The 23438-nt window shown below is 43.8% G+C and overlaps 1 protein-coding gene across 1 annotated transcript in view; it reads left to right on the forward strand.

Annotated features, from left to right (window-relative positions):
- The window catches only part of LOC143925501 (melanin-concentrating hormone receptor 1-like), a 148271-nt gene extending 125623 nt beyond the window's left edge, over positions 1 to 22648 (forward strand). Inside the window, exon 2 of the mRNA XM_077450004.1 lies at positions 21462 to 22648. Within this exon, the coding sequence (XP_077306130.1) occupies positions 21462 to 22462 (1001 nt within the window). The 3' untranslated portion in view covers positions 22463 to 22648. The remainder of the gene's footprint in view (positions 1 to 21461) is intronic.
- Positions 22649 to 23438: the final 790 nt, after the last annotated feature.

Below are 23438 nucleotides of genomic sequence, written 5' to 3' on the forward strand. Positions count from 1 at the left end.
ATGGGACGTTTTAATACCTGGGACCATTTTCGTATATAAGAGTGGGATGTGTCAGTAATAGGCATAGAGTCATGAAGGAATCTATAGCTGTCAGTAATAAAATGGGCCTGATATGGTCCCTGAGCACATAAAGGTTCAAATGGGGTTGGTTTGTCAAGACTCAGAGTGGAGGATTTTGAGGCAAAATAATGTCTAATTTGCAAATAGGAGTGGAATAGCTGTTTAGGGATCTGGTGTTGTTTTTGCAATTCTGCAAATTATAGAAGTGTTCTGGTAAGGGGGTGTACTATGTTGCGAAGTTGGAATATACCTGCTTGGGTCCACGGGAGCATTCTGTCGTATGCTAAGCTGTCGGGGATATCTGGATTGAACAGTATGTTTATCAATGGAGGGCATGAAGAGGCAAGGGGAAATTGTCACGAGCATTTCCTCCATATGTCCAGAGAAAACAGCATTGGGGCCAGACATATGCTTCTAAGTGGACACATGGAGGATCTGTCCAAATTATGGCACAGATGTGTACTGGTTTAGTGATACTCATTTCAATCTCTGCCCAAATAGTAGGAACCTTCCTGGATAACCAGGTAATATTTGGTTTGAGATGCGTAGCAAAGTAATACTTAACCACTTCCCACCCGGCCAATGCACATATACGGCCGGGTGGGAGCCGTCTACTTCTGATAGGACGTTCAGGAACATCCTTCAGAAGAAGCGGGATCCCGATGTGCTCGTGTCACCCGGACACGGCGCATCTCAGATCGGCAGGAGGGCTCTGTGATTGGCCCTCCTGATCACATGACGGCCGTGTCCAATCACGGCCGTCATGTGATATAAACAAACAGCCGGTTGCTAGACACAGAAGTCATCGCTGAGGAGAGGAGAGCAGATCGCTGCAGCCGGCTGATGATCAGTGAGTATGAACTGTTTTTTACAGCTTTTTACTCACTGATCATCAGTCTAGTGTAAACACACAACACACCACACAGTATAAACACAGTCCCCACATATGTCCCCAAAACACACATGTCCCCAAAACATACATGTCCCCAAATAATAAAAACACATGTCCCTAATAATAAAAACATGTCCCCCACATATGTCCCACTAAAATCACATGTGCCAATGATAATCTGCACACATATGTACGTGTTCACCTGCACACATATGTACATGATCATTTGCATACATATGTCCGCGATCATACAAACCAATTATTATACACTTAACAAAATTTTTTTTACCAAAAACATGTAGCAGAATACATTTTGGCTTAAATTTATGCCAAAATTTGATTTTATTGGATTTCTTTTAAAATAGAAAAAATAAAATATTGTTTTTTTCCAAACTTCCGCTTTTTTTGCGCAAAAAATAAGTCATGAATAAATACCACCAAAATAAAGCTCTATTTGTGCGAACAAAATTATAAAAATTTAATTTGAGTACAGTGTAGCATGACCGCGCAATTGTCACTGAAAGCGCTAGAGCGATGAAAGCTTAAAATTGGGCTGGGAAGGAAGGGGGCGAAAGTGCCCTGTATTGAAGTGGTTAATCAAGTCTGAGGCTCTCAGTCCGCCAGGCCACCTAGGGGCCAGCATCACAAAGTTTGCAATCCTATGGGTCTTGTAGTGCCAGATAAAGTTAAGAAAGGTTCTCTGCATGGCTTTTAATTGTGTCATTGGAATGGGAATCAGGAGTGTGCCAAAGAGGTAAAGGAGTCTTGGCATTACAGACATCTTTAGAACATTGATGCGACCCAAAAGGGAGATAGGATAGGAGTCCCATTGCTTTAAAAGTCTATCAATGTCTCGAAAGAGTGGGGGGTAATTAGCTTGGTATAGGGTCGAATATGAGGGGGTTATATTAACTCACAAATACCCGATGGAGACCATGCACCAATGAAAGGAGTAGTTGTTTTGGAGTATGGTAAGATCTGAGGGTTGGATATGTAGAGGCAGGGCTTCTGTTTTACTCATATTAATTTTGTAGCCGCTTATAGAGCTGAAATCTTTCAGCAGGGATATGAGATTGGGTAGTGAGATGTGGGGTTTAGTCAGGGTTAGGAGAATGTTGTCTGCAAACAGGGACAACTTGTATTCTCCTTGGTGCAAACGGACTCCTCCAATATCAGGGTGTAAACGGATAGCCTCCAATAAGGGTTCCAGGCAAAGGATGAAGAGAAGGGGTGATAGGGGACATCCCTGTCTGGTTCCGTTACTCAGCGAGAAAGGTGATGACAAATAAGAAGCTAATTGAACCTGGGAGGAGGGGCATGAGTAAAGGGCCTTTAGAGCTGTTAGGAAGGGTCCAGTGAAACCATAATTGGAGAGGGTGGCGATAGTACTGTGCCTTTTTAATGTGCTTTGCTTGCCTGCATGATAGAGCTAGTAGGGCTTTAGAGTTCTAACTTACATTCCATATATACAGCTCATCATTATATGTATTGATGATGTACTCACAGATGATCACTACATGGCAGGTGGTCAAGAATTCAAAGTATGTGTGGCATCCACTGTTACAAGATCTATCTAAATAAGGACGAATATTTCAAATCCCTCCATCAGCCTAACATGTGTAATTATACGCGTTATATATATATACAGTATATATATATATATATATATATATATATATATATATATATATATATATATATATATATACTGTATAGTAAAGATTGCCTTCACCCCTTCAACTGTAAATATCCTAAAAATCGGGGAGAACTACCCAGAAATTACTTCTTACTGGTTGCTTTGAAATATTAATGCTATCTCTTAAATGAAATGGGTATCCTGCCTAATATTGAAAGACCTGATTGTTATAAAGTTTGTGTGCAGGTTCAATAGCATATGTTGAAGGAGATGCATTGAGTGATAACTGCAATAAGTGAAAAATTATGTCGCACTACCCCTGAAGGAGCCACTTGCTATTTTTGGGTTCTCTGTTCTGCACCTCAGTTCCAAGAACAACCTCAGCCCCTCTGACACACCTGCTTGAATAAAAGTCTCTGCAACATGTATAAAGACCCAAATGGATACCTTTAACCTGGCCGTGGCTTATTACCAAGAAATAGACACACACCCGCTTAGTGATAGATGCACTCAATATATTGATATGAGTTGAATACTGTAAATTGTGATTTGAACAAAAATGAATATAAAAAAAATGAATATACACAACTGGTGAATTCAGAAACAACCTGCTAGACAGGATAATAACCATATCAAAGTGACTAAGAATCAGGTTCTATACCACTGAACTGAAATTAGTACGTGAATCAGCAAATCAACAATCAATAAACTTTAACTGAAATATGGATAATAATAATACACTGAATTGGAGTGCACATTAAATGGTTGACAAGGATATGGTGTAGAATCTCCTGAAAGATACTTCTTTAACTAATTAAAGGAACTGTTAGGGGGTAGTCTTTAGTCCTGACTCTTCTCCGGCTAATGTTGGGGCCCAATAACCACTGGAGCACTTGGAGACAGTCAAGAAGGCCCACGGGTAATAATGAAGCTATAAAGTAGTTAGGTAGGTAGCTCCTAATGACTCAGTCTCTAATGGTGGCAATAAGTTATGGCTGCAAGGCCCATTCACCAGACCCAATGACACAACAGTGGTCACTCTAAATAGGTGTCACTCTGATTGACTAGGGCAACTCCAGCCCATAGCACAGCAAAGCCTGGATTCTGGCAGGTCTCCTTCCTTCCAAACTCAGGTGACAAGTCTGTACTCTCTGGTTCCCCACACAGTAATGGCTTAATGGCTTTTAAATGGCTCAGTTGCTTTATGGAAGTCCCCACAGCATGGTCCTCTGTGTCTCTCCCCACGCTTTACTGACTTTCTCTCGAAAATGTGCCCAGGCCAAGTTCTTGCTCTCTTCTTTCCTTGAAAGCAGGGCTAAGTGGGGGATTACATTTGTTTATATATAGGACCTTTTCCCACCACCTTATACCAACAAGGAATGTGTATCACAAAGTTTTTAATCGTTTATGTAGTGGGTCTGTCATTTTGTAAAGGTTTGTTTTGGGTCTTTGAGTGATCACTACATCTTGGTCTGTGGCATATACATACAGTGGTGTGAAAAAGTGTTTGCCCCCTTCCTCATTTCCTGTCCCTTTGCATGTTTGTCACACTTAAGTGTTTCGGAACATCAAACCAATTTAAACAATAGTCAAGGACAACACAAGTAAACACAAAATGCAATTTGTAAATGAAGGTGTTTATTATTAAAGGTGAAAAAAAATCCAAACCATCATGGCCCTGTGTGAAAAAGTGATTGCCCCCCTTGTTAAAACATACTATAACTGTGGTTGTCCACACCTGAGTTCAATTTCTCTAGCCACACCCAGGCCTGATTATTGCCACACCTGTTCACAATAAAGGCATCACTTAAATAGGAGCTGCTTGACACAGTAAGGTCCACCAGAAGATCCTTAAAAGCTACACATCATGCCGAGACCCAAATAAATTCAGGAACAATTGAGAAAGAAAGTAATTGAGATCTATCAGTCTGGAAAGGGCTATAAAGCCATTTCCAAAGCTTTGGGAATCCAGCGAACCACAGTGAGAGCCATTATCCACAAATGGCGAAGACATGGAACAGTGGTGAACCTTCCCAGGAGTGGCCGGCCGCCCAAAATTACCCCAAGAGCGCAGCAACGACTCATCCAAGAGGTCACAAAAGACCCCACAACAATGTCCAAGGAACTGCAGGCCTCACTTGCCTCAGTTAAGGTCAGCGTTCATGCCTCCACCATCAGGAAAAGACTGGGCAAAAATGGTCTGCATGGCAGAGTTCCAAGGAGAAAACCACTGCTGAGCAAAAAGAACATCAAAGCTCGTCTCAATTTCTCCACAACACATCTTGATGATCCCCAAGACTTTTGGGACAACATTCTGTGGACCGATGAGACAAAAGTGGAACTCTTTGGAAGGTGTGTGTCCAAGTATATCTGGCGTAGAAGGAACACTTCATTTCATAAAAAGAACATTATACCAACAGTAAAATATGGTGGTGGTAGTGTGATAATCTGGGGCTGTTTTGCTGCTTCAGGACCTGGAAGACTTGCCGTGATAAAAGGAACTATGAATTCTGCTGTCTACCAAGGATCCTGAAGGAGAATGTCCGACCATCTGTTCGTGTACTCAAGCTGAAACGAACTTGGGTTCTGCAGCAGGACAATGATCCTAAACACACCAGCAAGTCCACCACCGAATGGCTGAAGAAAAACAAAATGAAGACTTTGGAGTGGCCTAGCCAAAGTCCTGACCTGAATCCTATTGAGATGTTGTGGTATGACCTTAAAAAGGCCGTAAATGCTCGAAAACCCTCTAATGTAACTGAATTAGGACAATTCTGCAAAGATGAGTGGGCCAAAATTCCTCCAGGACGCTGTAAAAGCCTCATTGCACGTTATCGCAAACGCTTGGTTGCAGTTGTTGCTGCTAAGGGTGGCCCAACCAGTTATTAGGTTTAGGGGGCAATCACTTTTTCACACAGGGCCATGATGGTTTGGATTTTTTTTCACCTTTAATAATAAACACCTTCATTTACAAATTGCATTTTGTGTTTACTTGTGTTGTCCTTGACTATTGTTTAAATTGGTTTCATGTTCCGAAACACTTAAGTGTGACAAACATGCAAAGGAACAGGAAATGAGGAAGGGGGCAAACACTTTTTCACACCACTGTATATACATATATACAGTATATTAGGAGGTAAGGTATTGTATTATTACACATACTGTATATGTTAACATATTTTATTTAAGCTCTGTTGCTCATCATAAATGTGTAGAGCATGCTCCTCTAAAGAAGATTTACCTATTTATCAGCGTATAACACACACTTTTTCCCCCTTAAAATCAGGGAAAAATCATGGGTGCATGTTATATGCCGATCCCCGCCAATCTCCACTGATTGTGAGCGGAGCAATCGCCGCCGAGACATAGCCGAGTGTACCCGGCTAGGCTCAGCTCCGCTCACAGTCATGCCCAGTCCCTCCATTTGACCTGTGTTACGTCCATCATAGGGTGGGACTGGGCATGACTGTGAGAGGAGCCGAGTGCATTCGGCTATGTGTATCACGGCGGTGCTCGCTCTGCTCCGCCCAGTTTCCACGATCTCGGCAGCACTCGCTCCGCTCCGCCCAGCCTCTGCGATCTCAGCGGCGCCAATTTTAAATGCATCCAGTAACACTGACAAGGCTGCAATGGTCCCTGGGCCAAGGCTGCAATGACAAGGCTGCATTGACAATCCTGCAATGGACAGTGGGGCAAGGCTGCACAGGGGCAAGCCTACAATGGACGCTGGGGCAAGGCTGCACTGACAAGATTGCAATGAAAAGGCTGCAGATGGACACTGGACAGGGCTGCAGATGGACACTGATAAGGCTGCATTGATGAGCATTTTAATGTAAGGTTTTTTTTCCTTAAACTTTCCTCCTAAAAGTTTTTTTTCCTTAAAATTCCCTCCTAAACATGGGATGCATGTTATACGCGGCCACATGTTATACGCCGATAAATAAATGTTGTTTTTTTTGCATGAACATTCTTCCTAAGAGAGATGGGAATTTATGTACAATTTATTTACTGTAATGTAACAGGAGGTACCTATAGCACATGATTCATAGAGTACTTGTGTACCTTGTAAGAAATTAGGTACCTATAACATACCATGGTATTTGTATGTTTTAACTTTTTTGAGAATTCATATTTATAAGATGGTTTATAAAATGGATTGCATTTCTCTTCAGTCTTTTAGTTTACCAGTGCCATCAAGACCATTTTTCCACACACACACACACACACACACACACACACACACACACACATATATATATATATATATATATATATATATATATATATATATATATATATATATATATATATATATATATATATATATATATATATATATATATATATATATATATATACTGTATATATATATATATATATATATATATATGACAGTATCTCTCAAAAGTGTGTACACTCCTCACATTTTTGAAAATATATTTTTTATATCTTCTTCGAATGTAAAGTAGTGAGTGTACAGCTTGTATAACAGTGTAAATTTGCTGTCCCCTCAAAATAACTCAACACACAGCCATTAATGTCTAAACTACTGGCAACAAAAGTGAGTATACTCCTAGGTGAAAATGTCCAAATTGGGCCCAAGTAGCCATTTTCCCTCCCCAGTGTCATGTGACTTGTTAGTGTTACAAGGTCTCAGGTGTGAATGGGGAGCAGGTGTGTTAAATTGGGCCACTCTCACTCTCTCATACTGGTCACTGGAAGTTCAACATGGCACCTCATGGCAAAGAACTCTCTGAGATCTGAAAAAAAAAATGTTGCTCTACATAAAGATGGTCTAGGCTATAAAAAAGATTGCCAAGACCCTGAAACTGAGCTGCAGTACATTGGCCAAGATCATACAGCAGTTTAACAGGACATGTTCCACTCAAAACGGGTCTTGTCATGGTCGACCAAAGAAGTTGAGTGCACGTGCTCAGCATTATATCTAGAGGTTGTCTTTGGGAAATAGACGTTTGAATGCTGGCAGCATTTCTGCAGAGGTTGAAGGGGTGAGGGGTCAGCCTGTCAGTGCACAGACCATACGCCATACACTGCAACAAATAGATCTTCATGGCTGGCATCCCAGATGGAAGATGATCCCTCTTCTAAAGATGATGTACAAGAAAGCCCACAAACAGTTTGCTGAAGACAAGCAGACTCAGGACATGGATTACTGGAACCATGTCCTGTGGTCGATAAACTTATTTGGTTCAGACGGTGTCAAGCGTGTGTGGCGGCAACCAGGTGAGGAGTACAAAGACAAGTGTGTCAAGCATGGTGTCATGGTTTGGGGCTGCATCAGTACTGCCGGCACTGGGGTGCTACAGTTCATTAAGGGAACGATAAATGCCAACATGTGCTGTGAAACACTGAAGCAGAACGTGATCCCCTCTCTTCGGAGACTGGGCCACAGGGCAGTATTCTAACATGAAAACATTCCCAAACACACCTCCAAGATGACCACTGCTTTGCTAAAGAAGCTGAGGGTAAAGGTGATAGACTGGCCAAGCATGTCTTCAGACCTAAACCCTATTGAGCATCTGTGGGGCATCCTCAAACAGAAAGTGAAGGAGAGCAAGGTTTCCAATATCCACCTGCTCCATGATGTCTTCATGGAGGAGTGGAAGAAAACTCCAGTGGCAATCTGTGAAGCTCTGGTGAACTCCATGCCCAAGAGGGATAAGGCAGTGCTGGAAAATAATGGTGCCACACAAAATATTTGACACTTTTCACCCAATTTGGACATTCTCACTTACGGGTGTACTAACTTTTCTTGCCAGTGGTTTAGACATTAATGACTGTGTGTTGAGTTATTTTAAGGCAACAGCAAATTTACACTGTTATGCTGCGTACACACGATCAAACAATCCGGTGGAAAAGTCCGGCAAACTCAAGTCCGCCAAACAATCCCCCCGTGTGTAGCCTCCGGCATACTTTTTTGACCCGAAAGTACGGCAGACTTAGAATGCCGTGTTGCACACCAATCTATCCGTCGGACTCGCATTTCGGCGAACAATCCGACCGTGTGTATGCCAGTCCGCCGTACTTTTGAAATGAGCGGACTTTTCCCGCCCGGAGAAAAGTCCGCTAATTTCGAGCGGGTCTCCAGGTAGGCGTGCCCTCAACATGGGGGGGTGCCTTGGGGAAGGGGGGGCCGCGCGGCCCCCCCCACCCCAAAGCACCTTGTCCCCATGTTGATGAGGACAAGGGCCTCTTCCCGACAACCCTGGCCATTGGTTGTCGTGGTCTGCGGGCGGGGGGCTTATCGGAATCCAGGAGCCCCCTTTAATAAGGGGGCCCCCGGATACCGGCCCCCCACCCTATGTGAATGAGTATGGGGTACAATGTACCCCTACCCATTCACCTGTACAAAAAAAAACACAACACACGAGATAAAATACTTTATTGCACAGCTCCGGGGGTCTTCCGTCTTCGGGGGTCTTCTCGCCGGACTCCTCCGCTATCTTCTTGTAGCTCTTTTGCTAGCGGAGGAGTCCGGCTTTCTTCCTCGCCGCCGGCCTCTTCTTCCGACTTCGGGGGTCTTGTCCCCCTCTTCGGTTCTTCTGCCGGGCCACCGCGCCTTCTTATAGCTCTTTTACAGGCGGTGGCCCGGTCTTCTGTCGCCGCCGCCGCCGCCGCCTTCCGTTCTTCTTCTTCTTCTTCTTCTCCAGGAGATGTTGACTCGGCGATCTCTCCAGCCGCAATGCCAGGGAAGCACTGCGCTGCCACTTATATAGGGACAAGGGGCGGTGTCACATGGCTTTATGTCACATGGGTTGGTCCCCATGTTGAGGGCACGCGGCCTGGTACGGGTCAGAAGGGGGGGGCTCGCTCGCCCCCCTTCCTGGCCGGCCGGGTAGCGTGCTCGGACAAGGGTCTGTTGTGGACTTGGGGGGGACCCCCACGCCGATTTTTTTCGGCGTTGGGGTTCCCCTTTAAGTCCATACCAGGCGGCGGGGCCAGCGACGTCTCCTTCACGGGCCCCGCCTACATGGAGACGCGCTCGAAATGAGCAGACTTTCCTCCGCGTGTGTGGGCGAGTCCGTTCATTTCGAAAGTACGGCGGATAGAACGGCGGACTTAGTACGCCGTATTAGTCCGCTGAAAAAGTGCCGTGTGTGGGCAAGTAGCCCATTCCGAAATTCCGATGGACAGTCTCGCGGAAGTCCGCCAGACTAAGTACGTCGGACAGACGGCTACGTGTGTACGCGGCTTTACACAAGCTGTACACTCACTAATTTATATTGTAACTAAAGCCCCATATACACTATCAGATTTTCTGCAGATTTTTTCCTTCAGATTTACCAAAACCATATAATATGAGGTCAAGCCTTAGGAGTTTCAATTTGTATGCAATCAGGCAGGCCCTTGCACTACATGTTTTTGGTAAATCTGAAGGAAAAAATCTGCAGAAAATCTGATAGTGTGCATGGGGCTTAATGCCGCGTACACACGATCAGACTATCCGGCAGACCTAGTCTGGCTGACAAACCGCCGGAAAGTCCACCGGACTTTCCAAACGAGCGGACCTGCCCACACACGACCAGACTTTTCGGGCGGACTAGGTCCGCCGGACTATGGCGGGAGTCCACCGTACTTTTGAAATGACGGGACTTGACCACACACAGAGGAAAGTCCGTTCATTTTGAACGTGGCTCCAGGTAGCCGGGACTAGTGAAGGAAGTCAATGTCGCCGCCTTCGGTGGTGAGATTGACACGTCGCTGGCCCCGTCACCTGGTATGGACATAAAGGGGAAGCCCTACATCCAAAAAACGGCGTGGGGGTCCCCCCCAAGGTCCATATAAGACCCTTATCCGAGCACACAGCCTGGCCGGTCAGGAAAGGAGATGGGAACGAGCGAGCGCCCCCCCTCCTGAGCCGTACCAGGCCGCGTGCCCTCAACATGGGGGGTGCTTTGGGGAAAGGGGGTCCGTGCAGCCCCCCCCACCCCAAAGCACCTTGTCCCCATGTTCATTAGGACAAGGGCCTCTTCCCAAAAACCCTGGCCGTTGGTTGTCGGGGTCTGCGGGAGGGGGGCTTATCGGAATCCGGGAGCACCCTTTAGTAAGGGGGCCCCCAGATACCGGCCCCCCACCCTATGTGAATGAGTATGGGATACAATGTACCCATACCCAGTCACCTGGTGAAAAAAAAATGTAAAAAATAAAACACAACACAAGGGTTTAAAATAATTTATTGTACAGCTCCGGTGGTCTTCTTCCGTCTTGGGAGGGTCTTCTCGCCGGACTCTTCCGCTATCTTCTGCTCTTTTACTAGCTCTTTCACTAGCGGAGGAGCCCGGCTTTCTTTTTCATCGCCGCCGACCGGGGGTCTTTTTCCGACTTCGGGGGTCTTGTACCCCTCTTCAAGAGTCTTGTCCCCCCTCTTCGGTTCTTCTTGCCAGGCCTCCACTCCTTCTTCCAGCTCTTTTACTGGCGGTGGCCTGGTCTTCTGTCGCCGCTGTCTTTGCCGTTTTCTCTTCTTCTCTTCTTCTTCCTTGAGATGTTGACTCGACGCTGTCTTTGGCCGTAATGGCGGCGACATTGACTTCCTTCGCTAGTCCCGGCTACCTGGAGCCGTGTTCAAAAGTTTCCTCCGTGTGCGGGAAAGTCTGTTCATTTCAAAAGTCCGGCGGACTAGCACACACATGGCCGGATTGTCATGCGAGTCCAGCGGACAATTTTTGAGTCAAAACTACTTTCTAAGTCTGCCGGACTTTTGGGGAAAAAAAGTCAGCCAGAGCCCACACATGGGCGGATTGTCTGGCAGACTCTGGTCTGCCAGACCAAGTCCGCTGGATAGTTTGATCGTGTGTACGTGGCATTAGTGTTCTATCTTCAATGTTGTCGCAGGAAAATATATAATAAAATATTTACAAAAATGGGAGGGGTGTACTCACTTTTGTGAGATAATGTATGGTTACAGAGATACAGAGTAGGTTTCAAAGGTGGTCCTGTAGAGGTCCAAAAGACGCGGAGTTTTGTAAGGTTTAAAATGATACTACACACACTGTTTAATTTATATCGTCCCTTCCATTTCTGTATAGGGATGATGGCACTCTAATTATTTTAATAAATACAAAATTCTATGTACCCTTTTCCTAACCAATATATAGCTGCCACATGTTCCTGCCACATGTTCCAGCCCCAGCCTGTTTGCAGGGAACAAAAGCAGGAGGAGCTTCTACTCCTCTGCTGCTGGTCACATGTTCAAAATAATTTATGCCAGTCACAAGCTGTGTCATGCCCCTCCAGCCTGTCTTAGAATAAGAAGATGGGGAAGCTGCCATCAATCATTGTGTTTAGCTGGTTAGTGGGCATGGAGGAGGGAGAGTGTGGGCTGTCATTTACCACTGTGTATATACCCAAGGGAGGAAATTCTCAGCATAGAAACTCACTGAAAACTGAGCATGTGTAGAGCTGCCAACATTGCTCTACAAAATCCCTAGCTGAGTTGGGAACTTGGACAGATATTCAGTGTGTATGAACAGCATGCAATACAGCAGTAGGTTTAGTGACACTTTAATGATCCCTAGTTGTGCTGAGACTTTGGGTCTAAAATGTTCCCTACCCCCTCTCCTCTTCTGACATATTTCATGTGGTACAAACATAGAGCTGGATTTTCTGCAGAAGTCCCGAGAACAGATGTAGGGTACAGTGTCACCAACCCCCCAAGTCAAATTTACTCAGAGAACACCCAAAATGTACAAACAGCAGGAATTTTTTTCTGACAAAAACCATGACATTTACTGACAGAGCTGCATTTTTACTGACACTTCAAAGAGTACATAAAAGGGTTGTTTTAAGTGCAAAATAGTGCAAATATCAACATTTAAGATATAAACATATAGCTAGTGCTATTATCAATTTTTTTAAGTTGTAAGACAAGTAAAAATAAACATATTTCTTCATTTTCATTAAGATCAGGTGTAATATAACCCATCAGTTTTGTCACCTGCATCCAGCCGGAGAGATTTTACTTATATTTCAGTCCCATAGACAAGTAGCCAGCAAAACAGAAATTGAGGGGAAATCCCAGGTAGCCACCAGGATCAATAGAATAGAGGTCCCCTCAATTTCTGTTCGGATTTGATGGAATGCTAAGCAGGGCAAATGGAGGGTGAATCTCCCCAGCGGGAGCACAGAGACATTGTTAAAAACTGACATACTAGTTACTAAAGAGACGTAATGTCAATGTGTTGTTAAAATAACAATTTATTAAAGAGGGATTTCACTGAAAAAAAAATTATTAAAATCCAGCAGCTACAAATACTACAGCTGCTGACTTTTAATAAATGGACACTCACCTGTCCCAGGGTCCAGCGATGTTGGCAGCTGAGACCGATCGATCGCTCAGCTCTCGGCTGCTGCCACCACCATTCTAGGTGAGGGAATCAGGAAGTGAAGCGTTGCAGCTTCACTTCCTGGTTCCCTACTGCTCATGCGCGAGTCGCACAGGGCACTAGGAATGGTCCGCGCTGTCTCTGGGACCCGTCTGTGTCCCAGCAGACAGCGCAGTGGGACAGTAAGAGGCATAGACTCCTGTGGGAGTCTATGCCCAGAAGTGGGTGCAAATACCTGTCTTAGACAGGTATCTGCACCCCCCTCCCCCCTGAAAGGTGCCAAATGTGACACCGCGGGGGGGAGGGTTCCGATGAGCATAAGTTCCACTTTAGGGTGGAACCCCGCTTTAAAGGAGCTTCCAGCAGTTTTCAGTAAGACAGGTGTACCCATGTGAAGAGTTCCCTCATCACCTGTTCCAGTGAAAACTGCTGCAACAGACCACCTTCCGCAGAGTGAATACAATAAGGTAAGGGGGGGGGGGGGGGGTTACTGATATAAGTGGGAACCTGTTAGAAACCATGAATCAGACTGAGACAGAAGTACAATTAAATCACACTTGTTTATTAAATAAAAATAAAAAGGTAAATAGAGAAAGCGTAGTCAAAGTATAGCCAGAGTCCAGTAACCGGATCGAGTAGTCAGCCAGTCCAGGGTTCAATAACCAGATCGGGTAATCAGACAGGCCAGAAGTCAGGGATCCAAGTGGAGCAACAGCAAACAGGATAAGGAGCCAGAAGGGATGTCAGCAAGCCAGTCTTTAAACAGAACTGCAGGAGATGGTTTCTTGTGATGTGACCAAGGTGAAGGCAGAGATGAAGTCAGCTGGACAGCTTTAGGTAGGCAGGTCAGACGAGCATGACCAGGAACAGCTGGTAACTGTGGAGAGAGATGAGAGCTGGCAATTATCCGACAGCTGAGCAGTCAGCCCAGAGAAGGAAGGGCTAAGCCAGCCCTGACAGAACCTTTATATCAGTGCCCCCCTTACCCTACTGTATTTACAACCCCCTTAAATGAATGACTGCCCCTCAGACTGGCATAGCAGCAATGTCGCTAACCCTCTCAAGGGCACAGTGTAGGGCTCAGTCAGACAGTCCTTTACCATCTCCCGCTTGGCGGCTCTGGTTTCATCCTATATTTTCAGACATGGTACAGATAATGGTTAAAGGCTACAGAAATGCTACAAAAGATGGTTAGAGGCTGAGGATATACTACAAGAGATGGTTAGAGGCTTCAGACATACTACAGAAGATGGTTAGAGGCTGCAGACATGGTACAGATGATGGTTAGAGGCTGCAGACATGGTACAGGTGATGGTTAAAAGCTGCAGACATACTACAGGAGACAGTTAGAGGCTGCAGACATACTACAGGAGATGGTTAGAAGCTGTGGACATGGTACAGATGATGGTTTGAGGCTGCAGACATGGTACAGATGATGGTTAGAGGCTACAGACATACTACAGGAGATGGTTAGAGTCTGCGAACATACTACAGGAGATGGTTAGAGGCTGCAGACATGGTACTGATGATGTTTAGAGGCTGCAGACATGGTATAGATGATGGTTAAAGGCTACAGACATACTACAGGAGATGGATAGTGGCTGCGGACATACTACAGATGATGGTTGGAGTCTGCAGATATGGTACAGATGAAGATTAGAGGCTGCAGACATGGTACAAATGATGGTTAGAGGCTGCATATATGGTATAGATGATGGTTAAAGGCTGCAGACATACTACAGGAGACAGTTAGAGGCTGCAGACATACCACAGGAGATAGTTAGAAGCTTCGGACATGGTACAGATGATGGTTAGAGGCTGCAGACATGGTACAGGAGAGGAATAGAAGCTGTGAACATACTAAATGAGATGATTAGAAGCTGTGCACATGGTACAGATGATGGTTAGAGGCTGCATATATGGTACAGATGATGATTAAAGGCTGCAGACATGCTACAGGAGATGGTTAGAGGGTGTGGACATACTACAGGAGATGGTTTGAGGCTGCGAACATGACACAGATGATGGTTAGAAGCGGCGGACATGGTACAGATGATGGTTAGAGGCTATGGACATACTACAGATGATGGTTGGGGCTTCGCACATACTACAGATGATGGTTGGGGCTGCGCACATACTACAGATGATGGTTAGGGGATGCAAACATGGTTCAGATGATGGTTAGAGGCTGAACACATACTACATTAGGACTGGAGATGGTTAGAGGCTGTGGACATACTACAGGAGATGGTTAGAGCCTGCGGACATAGTACAGATGATGTTTAGAGGCTACAGGCATACTATAGGTGGCAGTTAGAGGCTGCGAACATACTACAGATGATGGTTAGGGACTGCAGACATACTACAGATGATGGTTAGGGGGTTGCTCAGATACTACAGATGATGATTAGGCACGGCAAACATGGTACAGATAATGGTTACAGGCCGCAGACATACTACAGGAGATAGTTAGAGGCTGCGGACAAGGTACAGATGATGGTTAGAGGCTACAGACGTAATATAGGAGATGATTAGAGGCTGCGGACATGGTACAGCTGATGGTTGGAGGCTGTGGACATACTACATTGTTAGAGGCTGCGAACATGATATAGTTTAAATCTCAACACCACCAGTCACCACTCACCACTGCCTGTGCCTGCTGTGCATCCTCTCCTCTCTGCAGCAGCATGTAGTTCTGAATACTGAGTGGCAGTGGCCGTTACAGTCCTCCGCCCTAAGACTTACTCCCGGCACCTGCAGGCAGCTCTCCTGCCACCCCATTTAGTCCACCACTCCTGCTCCTGTTTGTTGCTTACTCATACAAAGGGGCCAAGCAATGCCATTCATCTCTGTTGAACATTTTTCATGTCCAATTTCTTCCTACAGTATATTTCTTCAATGTCTGTTTTTTTCTCAACTTCTGCAATTGTAAATTCATCAGTAGAGTGCTTTGTTGCCAATGTCTTACCAACCCTTTGAATTAATATATCCTTTAATTTCTTATTAATTTACTGGTTTGTCAATTTTATCAAGTCAACAAAACATGTATTCCATATTTTGAAGAATAAGACGTTAAATCCATTATTGAAAACAAATCGGCTATAGATATACAGCTCTTAAGTCTTGAGGGATCTTATGAGATCTGTGGTACTTCTCTACCATCACTGTATGGTGTTTCAGGTTACTACTTCTATTTTTCAAGCATTTCAATTTCTTGTATCTGGAGCGGTGGTAATGAGGTCTTTGAAGACTGTGACTGCCATAATAATCATGGCTGGCTCCTGTCTGGCTCCTGTTTAGAGACTCTGAAGTGTTGCTCCTGTGCTGGTTGCTGAATCCATAAGGTGATGTTGTGGCAAAATAAATTAAACAGTTTCAATGTGTGCTCGTCTGAGCCACTACCTAAAGTTCTACTGTTCCTGACTAACTATATATATGTAAAGTCATGTGACTAAAGCAACCAATTGGAAGCTAAACCTGTACATTTTTAAAAAGTGCAATGAAAGGTTAGAGGTTTTGTGGCATATCTCCTGAATTGTGTGTGAGATTTTTTAGATATGGGACAAACAACATCAAATATACAATATGTGATAGGAACATCTGCAATGAGATCATTCTATTAAAAAGAAATAAAGTGACCCTCCAGTTCCTACAGTCCCTCCATTAAAAAAGACATAGAGCAAGTCAGATTTTTTTAGAAGATATTTCAATACTTAGGAAAGATGTAGACAGGATTCTCAAACGTGTAGTGCCCCTAATGGAGATATTTGAGGATTTACTATCCAGGATGCGTAATATTTTTTTTTTTTTACTGTCATGCAAATAGTTGATAACAGATTTTGTATGCAGCCTTTGATTGGTTGCTTTAGTCACATGAGTGTATAGGTGTACTCTTAGGGGAAATTGATAAGTAACATTGCTTAATAAAGCTTGTGGGAATTGGCCAAGAGCTTGCTACAAGCTATGTAGGAGGCTATAAAATGACAAAATGTACCCTTGTTTCAACCAATAAATATGTAGAATCCAGTATCCATTTAAAGGATCATAATAAGATATACAGAATTGTATATTCATGCTGCATCTTTAATATAAAGTTTTAATATATTATGGCAACATCTACTATGATGGTTACTGTAATTTATAAAAATGAACATAGAATTGAAGGCAGTGGCTATGTACTAGATCAATATGTATAAATATAATTTTTGAAGTGACAAGAATAGAAACAATAGAACCGTAATTCAAGAGCCTCCAATCCCAAAGAAAAGCACTTAAATTAACATTACAATTTTCATTATAATAGCATTGATAGCCAGACACTTCAGCCCTCAATGATCTTTATTGATTCTGGCAAAAACAACCCTTGCTGCATTTCAGACAGTTATTAGCACAAAAGATAGATTGATTAAATAGTTACCTTCAGTAGCTCTTCAAGGTGCCTGCAAAGATCATCAATTATTAGATTTCACCAAAATGACTTAAAACCCAGATACCCTATTAGGCAAAGTAGAAGTCATTTTTGCATAATATAGTGCCTTCAGTGCCGCCATCAGGGGGTACAGCCCATACACCTCTAAGGGGCCCGAGCGTCTGAAAGGCCCGGCCAGATGGGAGAAGGCAGGGGCGGGTGCAGAAGAGCTCTGTAACAGTGCTGCACTGTGTCATTGAGCTGACATCGGGCTCTTTGCTGCTACCTCTGGCAAATTTCTTCATGTGCACTCTTCGTGCTTGCTGCACAAGAGCTGGGACGAGGAAAGAAAATCACCTTACAAGTAAGAGCTGTTGTACATGTGTGTGTATGTCTGTGTACATGTGTGTGTGTCTGCCTGTGTATGTGTGTGTGTGTGTGTGTGTCTGTACATGTTGGTCTGTGTGTATGTGTCATATATACACATGCGAGTGGGCTGAAACCATACAGGTGTGAGGGGCCTGTGAGCTTACAGGTGTGAGGGGGCTGCAAGCATACAGGTTTGAGGGGGCTGAAAACATACATGGTTGAGAGGGGCTGAGAATATACAGGTGTGAGGGGGGCTGAGAGCATCCAGGTGTAAGAGGACTGAGAGGTACAGGGGTGGGGTGGGCTGAGAGCATACTGGTTTGACGGGGGCTCAGAACATACAGGTGTGAGGGGGCTGGGAGCATACAGATATGAGGGGGCTGATGCTGCGAGCATACAGGTGTGAGGGGAGCTGCGAGCATACAGGTGTGAGGGGGCTGAGAACATACAGGTGTGAGGGGAGCTGCGAGCATACAGGTGTGAGGGGGCTGAGAACATACAGGTGTGAGGGAGGGCTGAGAAAATACAGGTGTGAGGGGGGCTGAGAACATACAGGTGTGAGGGGGCTGAGAACATACAGGTGTGAGGGGGGCTGAGAAAATACAGGTGTGAGGGGGGCTGAGAACATACAGGTGTGAGGGGGCTGAGAACATACAGGTGTGAGGGGGGCTGAGAAAATACAGGTGTGAGGGGGGCTGAGAACATACAGGTGTGAGGGGGGCTGAGAACATACAGGTGTGAGGGGGGCAAGAGTGTACAGGTGTGAGGGAGGCTGATGCTGAGAGCATACAGGTGTGAGGGGGCTGAGAACATACAGGTGTGAGGGGGGCTGAGAACATACAGGTGTGAGGGGGGCTGAGAACATACAGGTGTGAGGGGGGCAAGAGTGTACAGGTGTGAGGGAGGCTGATGCTGAGAGCATACAGGTGTGAGGGGGGCTGCGAGTGTACAGGTGTGAGGGGCTGAGAACATACAGGTTTGAGGGGGGTTAAGAACATACAGGTGTTGGGGCCAAGCATACAGCTGCTGGATTGATTTCTCCTTTGGGCAAAATATTCTCTTTTGGGCCAAATATAATTTCCTACTGTTAAACCTTGAAAGCACTGATGACATATAAGACACTGTGCATTTTCATATATGATGTTGTATGAGTGTTAAAATAAAAGTGTGTGCACTGAAGGAATTGATGGGATAGCTAGTGGGCGGATTTGGTGGGACAGCCGGTGTGCAGGCCCTGGGGAATGTTTGTGGTCAGGCCCAAGGGGGCCCAGGCCTAAAGCTTTCTAAGGGGCCCCATGCCCCCGTGCCTTATGTGTCAGATACTCTAGGCTTTCTATAAGACAGTTGAAGATATATATAGGTACCTTTAACTGTGCTGATATTACAACCCAAAGTCATTTACTGTAACTAACTTTGGCATCAACACAGGCATTAAATTCATGGTAATAAGAAAGGCTGCAAATATTAAAATATTAACCACTTAAAGACCGGACCATTTTGCTGGTCAAAGACCAGACCACTTTTTGCGATTCGGCACTGCGTCGCTTTAACTGACAATTGCGCGGTCGTGCGACGTGGCTCCCATACAAAATTGACGTCCATTTTTTCCCCCAAATAGAGCTTTCTTTTGGTGGTATTTGATCACCTCTGCAGTTTTTATTTTTTGCGCTATAAACAAAAATAGAGCGACAATTTTGAAAAAAACACATTATTTTTTACTTTTTGTTATAATAAATATCCCCCAAAAATATATAAAAAAAACATTTTTTTCCCTCAGTTTAGGCCGATACGTATTCTTCTACATATTTTTGGTAAAAAAAATTGCAATAAGCGATTATTGATTGCTTTGCGCAAAAGTTATAGCGTTTACAAAATAGGGATAGTTTTATGGCATTGTTATGAATAATTTTTTATTTTTTTTTACAATAATGGCGGCGATCAGCGATTTTTATGGTGACTGCGACATTGTGGCGGACACATCGGCCATTTTTGACACATTTTTGGGACCATTGTCATTTATACAGTAATCACTGCTATATAAATGCAGTGATTCCTGTGTAAATGACACTGGCAGTGAAAGGGTTAACCGGTGGGTGGCAGTGTAGGGGTTAAGTGTTCCTAGGGGTGTGTTACTAACTGTGGGGGGGGGGTTGGGCTTTAATTCAGTGAACACTGATCTCTGCTCCAATCACATGGAGCAGAGATCAGCGTCACTAGTTGCTAGGCAGAATGGAGAAATGCTGTTTACAACGGCATTTCTTCATTCGGCCGCTCCGTGAGACGATCGCGGGTATGCCCGCGGCGATCAAGTCCGCGGGTCCTGCGACCGGACTCACTGGGGTCCCGACCAGCACCGCCGGCGGTGCGCTCCCGATGACAGGGCGGCAAATTTAAAGGGACGTACAGGTACGCCCATTTGCCTGACGTACATCGGCGTGCGCTGGTCGGCAAGTGGTTAATGCTCAAGTGGATTTTTTGCTTACTAATTATTGTTACACAGGGTCTATCCTCCAGTACAAACAAATGACCACTGCCTCCACTAATAACTGACCTTTGCAGCAAGGAGCACATGGAACGACAATGCATGTCAAACAAAGCCAAAGAAAATTCCCAGCTCAAATTTACTGACCAGCCTGCAACCAACCAAATTATTCTGTTAAACAATATGTGTAAATCAAGGGGTTTAGTTTGCACACATTTGCAAATACATGTGTAAGCTGCAGAGCCACATGTTGGCACCCCAGTATTATTTGCAGTCCTAACTTTAAAATTTGAGAGCCTCCATAGTAGAAGCACATGCATTATAATGGATAGGCAGAGGCAGAGGGCAGGTGAGCCTGGAAGGAGCCCACCCCTTTTTAAAGGCACAGGAGCACACCAGAAACCCAGCATATAGCACAATGGCAGAAAAGGGTCTATCCTCTCCCTGAATTCCAATCTGAGAAAACAAAACCAGCACTTTTGTTAAATTCTTTTTTCTGTTTTAATGAACCTACTATGTATAGTAGATCTAGCATATTGCCTCCTGCCAGACCTTGCTCCTCCTAATCGAGTGTATATCACCGCAATAGGTGCTCAATCATAGAGGAGGAATAGGGTCTGGCGGGTGGCATTATGTTGGATGTACTATGCACAGCAAAAAAAAATTATTTTTAAGGAAAATAATTTGGGGAAAGTGCAGCTTCTGGTATTGTATGTTATTCTTACGAGTGCCACAAATTTCCTAATGGAAATGCCTTTGCTATAAATAATGTTGGCGCTATATAAATACTGTATAATAATAATTATTATCATTATTATACACCAGCTTTACTATATGAAGTTTATGTACATCACTTATATTCTTTTGATAAAAAAGGATATGCCTTGGTAATGTTTTCATAATAAACTTGGCACATAAAATATATAGGTGCCTTCGCATGCATTAAATTTAAACCTAATTTTCAATGGTGCAAAAAGCCTCAATTTGAGATGAAGAATAGTATATTTTCAGATTTTCAAAAGACTGAAGCAAAACATAATTAAATTCTGGTCATCAGCCAAACGTGCAAATGGTTACTATTAAACAGCATCTGTCAAGTTCTTGAGTTTCTAGTCAGAATGGAAATAAGTAGACTTCCTTTGTGTTGCCAAACTGGACATAGTTCAAGATATTTAACTCTATGAATAAACAGGAATACTCAGTTTAAACTGTTTTAGTTTTACTGTCTTGCAATTGTCTTTTATACTTACATGCTATTTTTGTCTTTCCAGACCCCAGCAGCAATGTCACTTATGCTAATGTGATAATGCCAACTGTATTTGGAATCATTTGTTTGTTGGGGATAATTGGCAACAGTGTCGTCATCTACACAGTCTTCAAAAAGTCCAAATTCCGGTGTAGCAGCAGTGTTCCTGATATTTTTATTATTAATCTGTCGGTGGTAGACCTACTTTTTCTTCTTGGAATGCCCTTCCTAATCCACCAGCTACTTGGTAATGGAGTGTGGCACTTTGGTGAAACCATGTGCACTCTTATTACAGCACTGGATACTAACAGCCAGTTCACTAGCACTTACATACTCACTGCCATGTCTATTGATCGCTACCTTGCAACAGTTTATCCTTTCACATCAGCAAAGTACCGTAAGCCTCCTATAGCTATCATGGTCATCTGTATCCTTTGGGTATTGTCTCTCTTAAGCATCACACCAGTATGGATGTATGCTAGACTTATTTCCCTTCCTGGGGGAGTGTTGGGATGTGGAATCACACTCCCCAATCCAGAAAGTGATATTTATTGGTATACCTTGTATCAGTTCTTTCTTGCCTTTGCCATTCCTTTTGCAGTCATCTCTTTAGCATATCGGAGAATTCTGCTGAAAATGGCATCATCTGAAGCCCTCACAGCCCAAAGGAGTTCCAGGATACGTACAAAGAAAGTGACTAGAACTGCTATAGCAATTTGCTTGGTGTTTTTCATTTGTTGGGCTCCATTTTATGTACTTCAGATAATCCAGTTGGTAATGGACCAACCTACCTTAGCCTTCCACTATGCTTACTGCGTGGCAATCAGCATGGGCTATGCAAACAGTTGTATCAACCCTTTTATCTACATTATTTTATGTGAAACATTTAGGCGTAGGTTCATTGTCTCAGTTCGTCCAGCAGAGGATCACCCACAAGGAAGGATCAGGATGAAATTTGGCACCGACCCCCCTTCGGGAAGTGGACAGCCATTACTTCACCTTGTTCCTGTATCCTCAGGCAGCTAATCATACCAGATTTATTTACAAAATTTGACATTTTAAGGAGAATACTGATAAGAATGTATCAAGCTCTGCTACAAAAACCCTATGCCATGTATTCATTAGGGTAAACTCTTGTAGCTTACCATTTACACAGTTTGTTTTAATTGTCTGTGCACTTATGTTAATTGAAAACAAACCACCTTCTGCAGACTCATCTAGCTTGGGTTCTTGTAGTTGTCATTTACTGCACACATTAAGAATGTAAAAATGCTTTCACTCATCACAGACCGGTTTGAATGCCATTTGTTTTTTTGTTTTTTTTTTGGGGGGGGGGGGGGGTGGGGGGGTTCTTATCCTGTGACTCTCCAGTTGTGCGCATTCTCTATGTCAAATGTCAAAATGTATTTTTGAAGTTGATTACTTTATCTTTTGTCACAATGATTGAGTCAGTTTATCATCTTGAAAAAGACAGAAAGGACAAGTGTATGTTTTATACAATAAATAGATAATTGCTGAATATTGTGTCTAGGTTATAGTCAAAGCCTTTAGCCATTGGTGAAATTTTCTGGCAATTGAAGACAATCACATAAATCATTAATTAGTTTGATAATGTGGTGTTTGCCTGCCAGATTAGCTAAGGGATGTTAAATGTAAAATATAAGCTAACTGTAAACCGATACCATTATCACAAGTAAGATTTCTACAATTTTTTTATCAATTTGTACTTGTGGTATTGAATGTTCTATTTGACACGATAGACAGGTGCCTTAAGTCACACATGTTTAATTTTTGTGGGTTATTAAGGGAATTTTCAATTTTTACTAGTAAAAATGCAAAACATAAAAACAAAGGATTAGTGGGCATATCCTTGGTTAGACTGGTCAGTGGATGTCTGCCATTTATAACTTACCGGTCAGTTGATGTTTCATTTATAATTTAGTAAGTGGTGTGTGCCACTCATGAAGCTGCATGGAATTTTTAGTTTCCTCTTTATTACTCA

This window comes from Lithobates pipiens, unplaced genomic scaffold, assembly GCF_037356315.1.
Source record: "Lithobates pipiens isolate NorthernLeopardFrog02 unplaced genomic scaffold, aLitPip1_a1.2 Scaffold_22, whole genome shotgun sequence".
Lineage (NCBI taxonomy): Eukaryota > Metazoa > Chordata > Amphibia > Anura > Ranidae > Lithobates > Lithobates pipiens.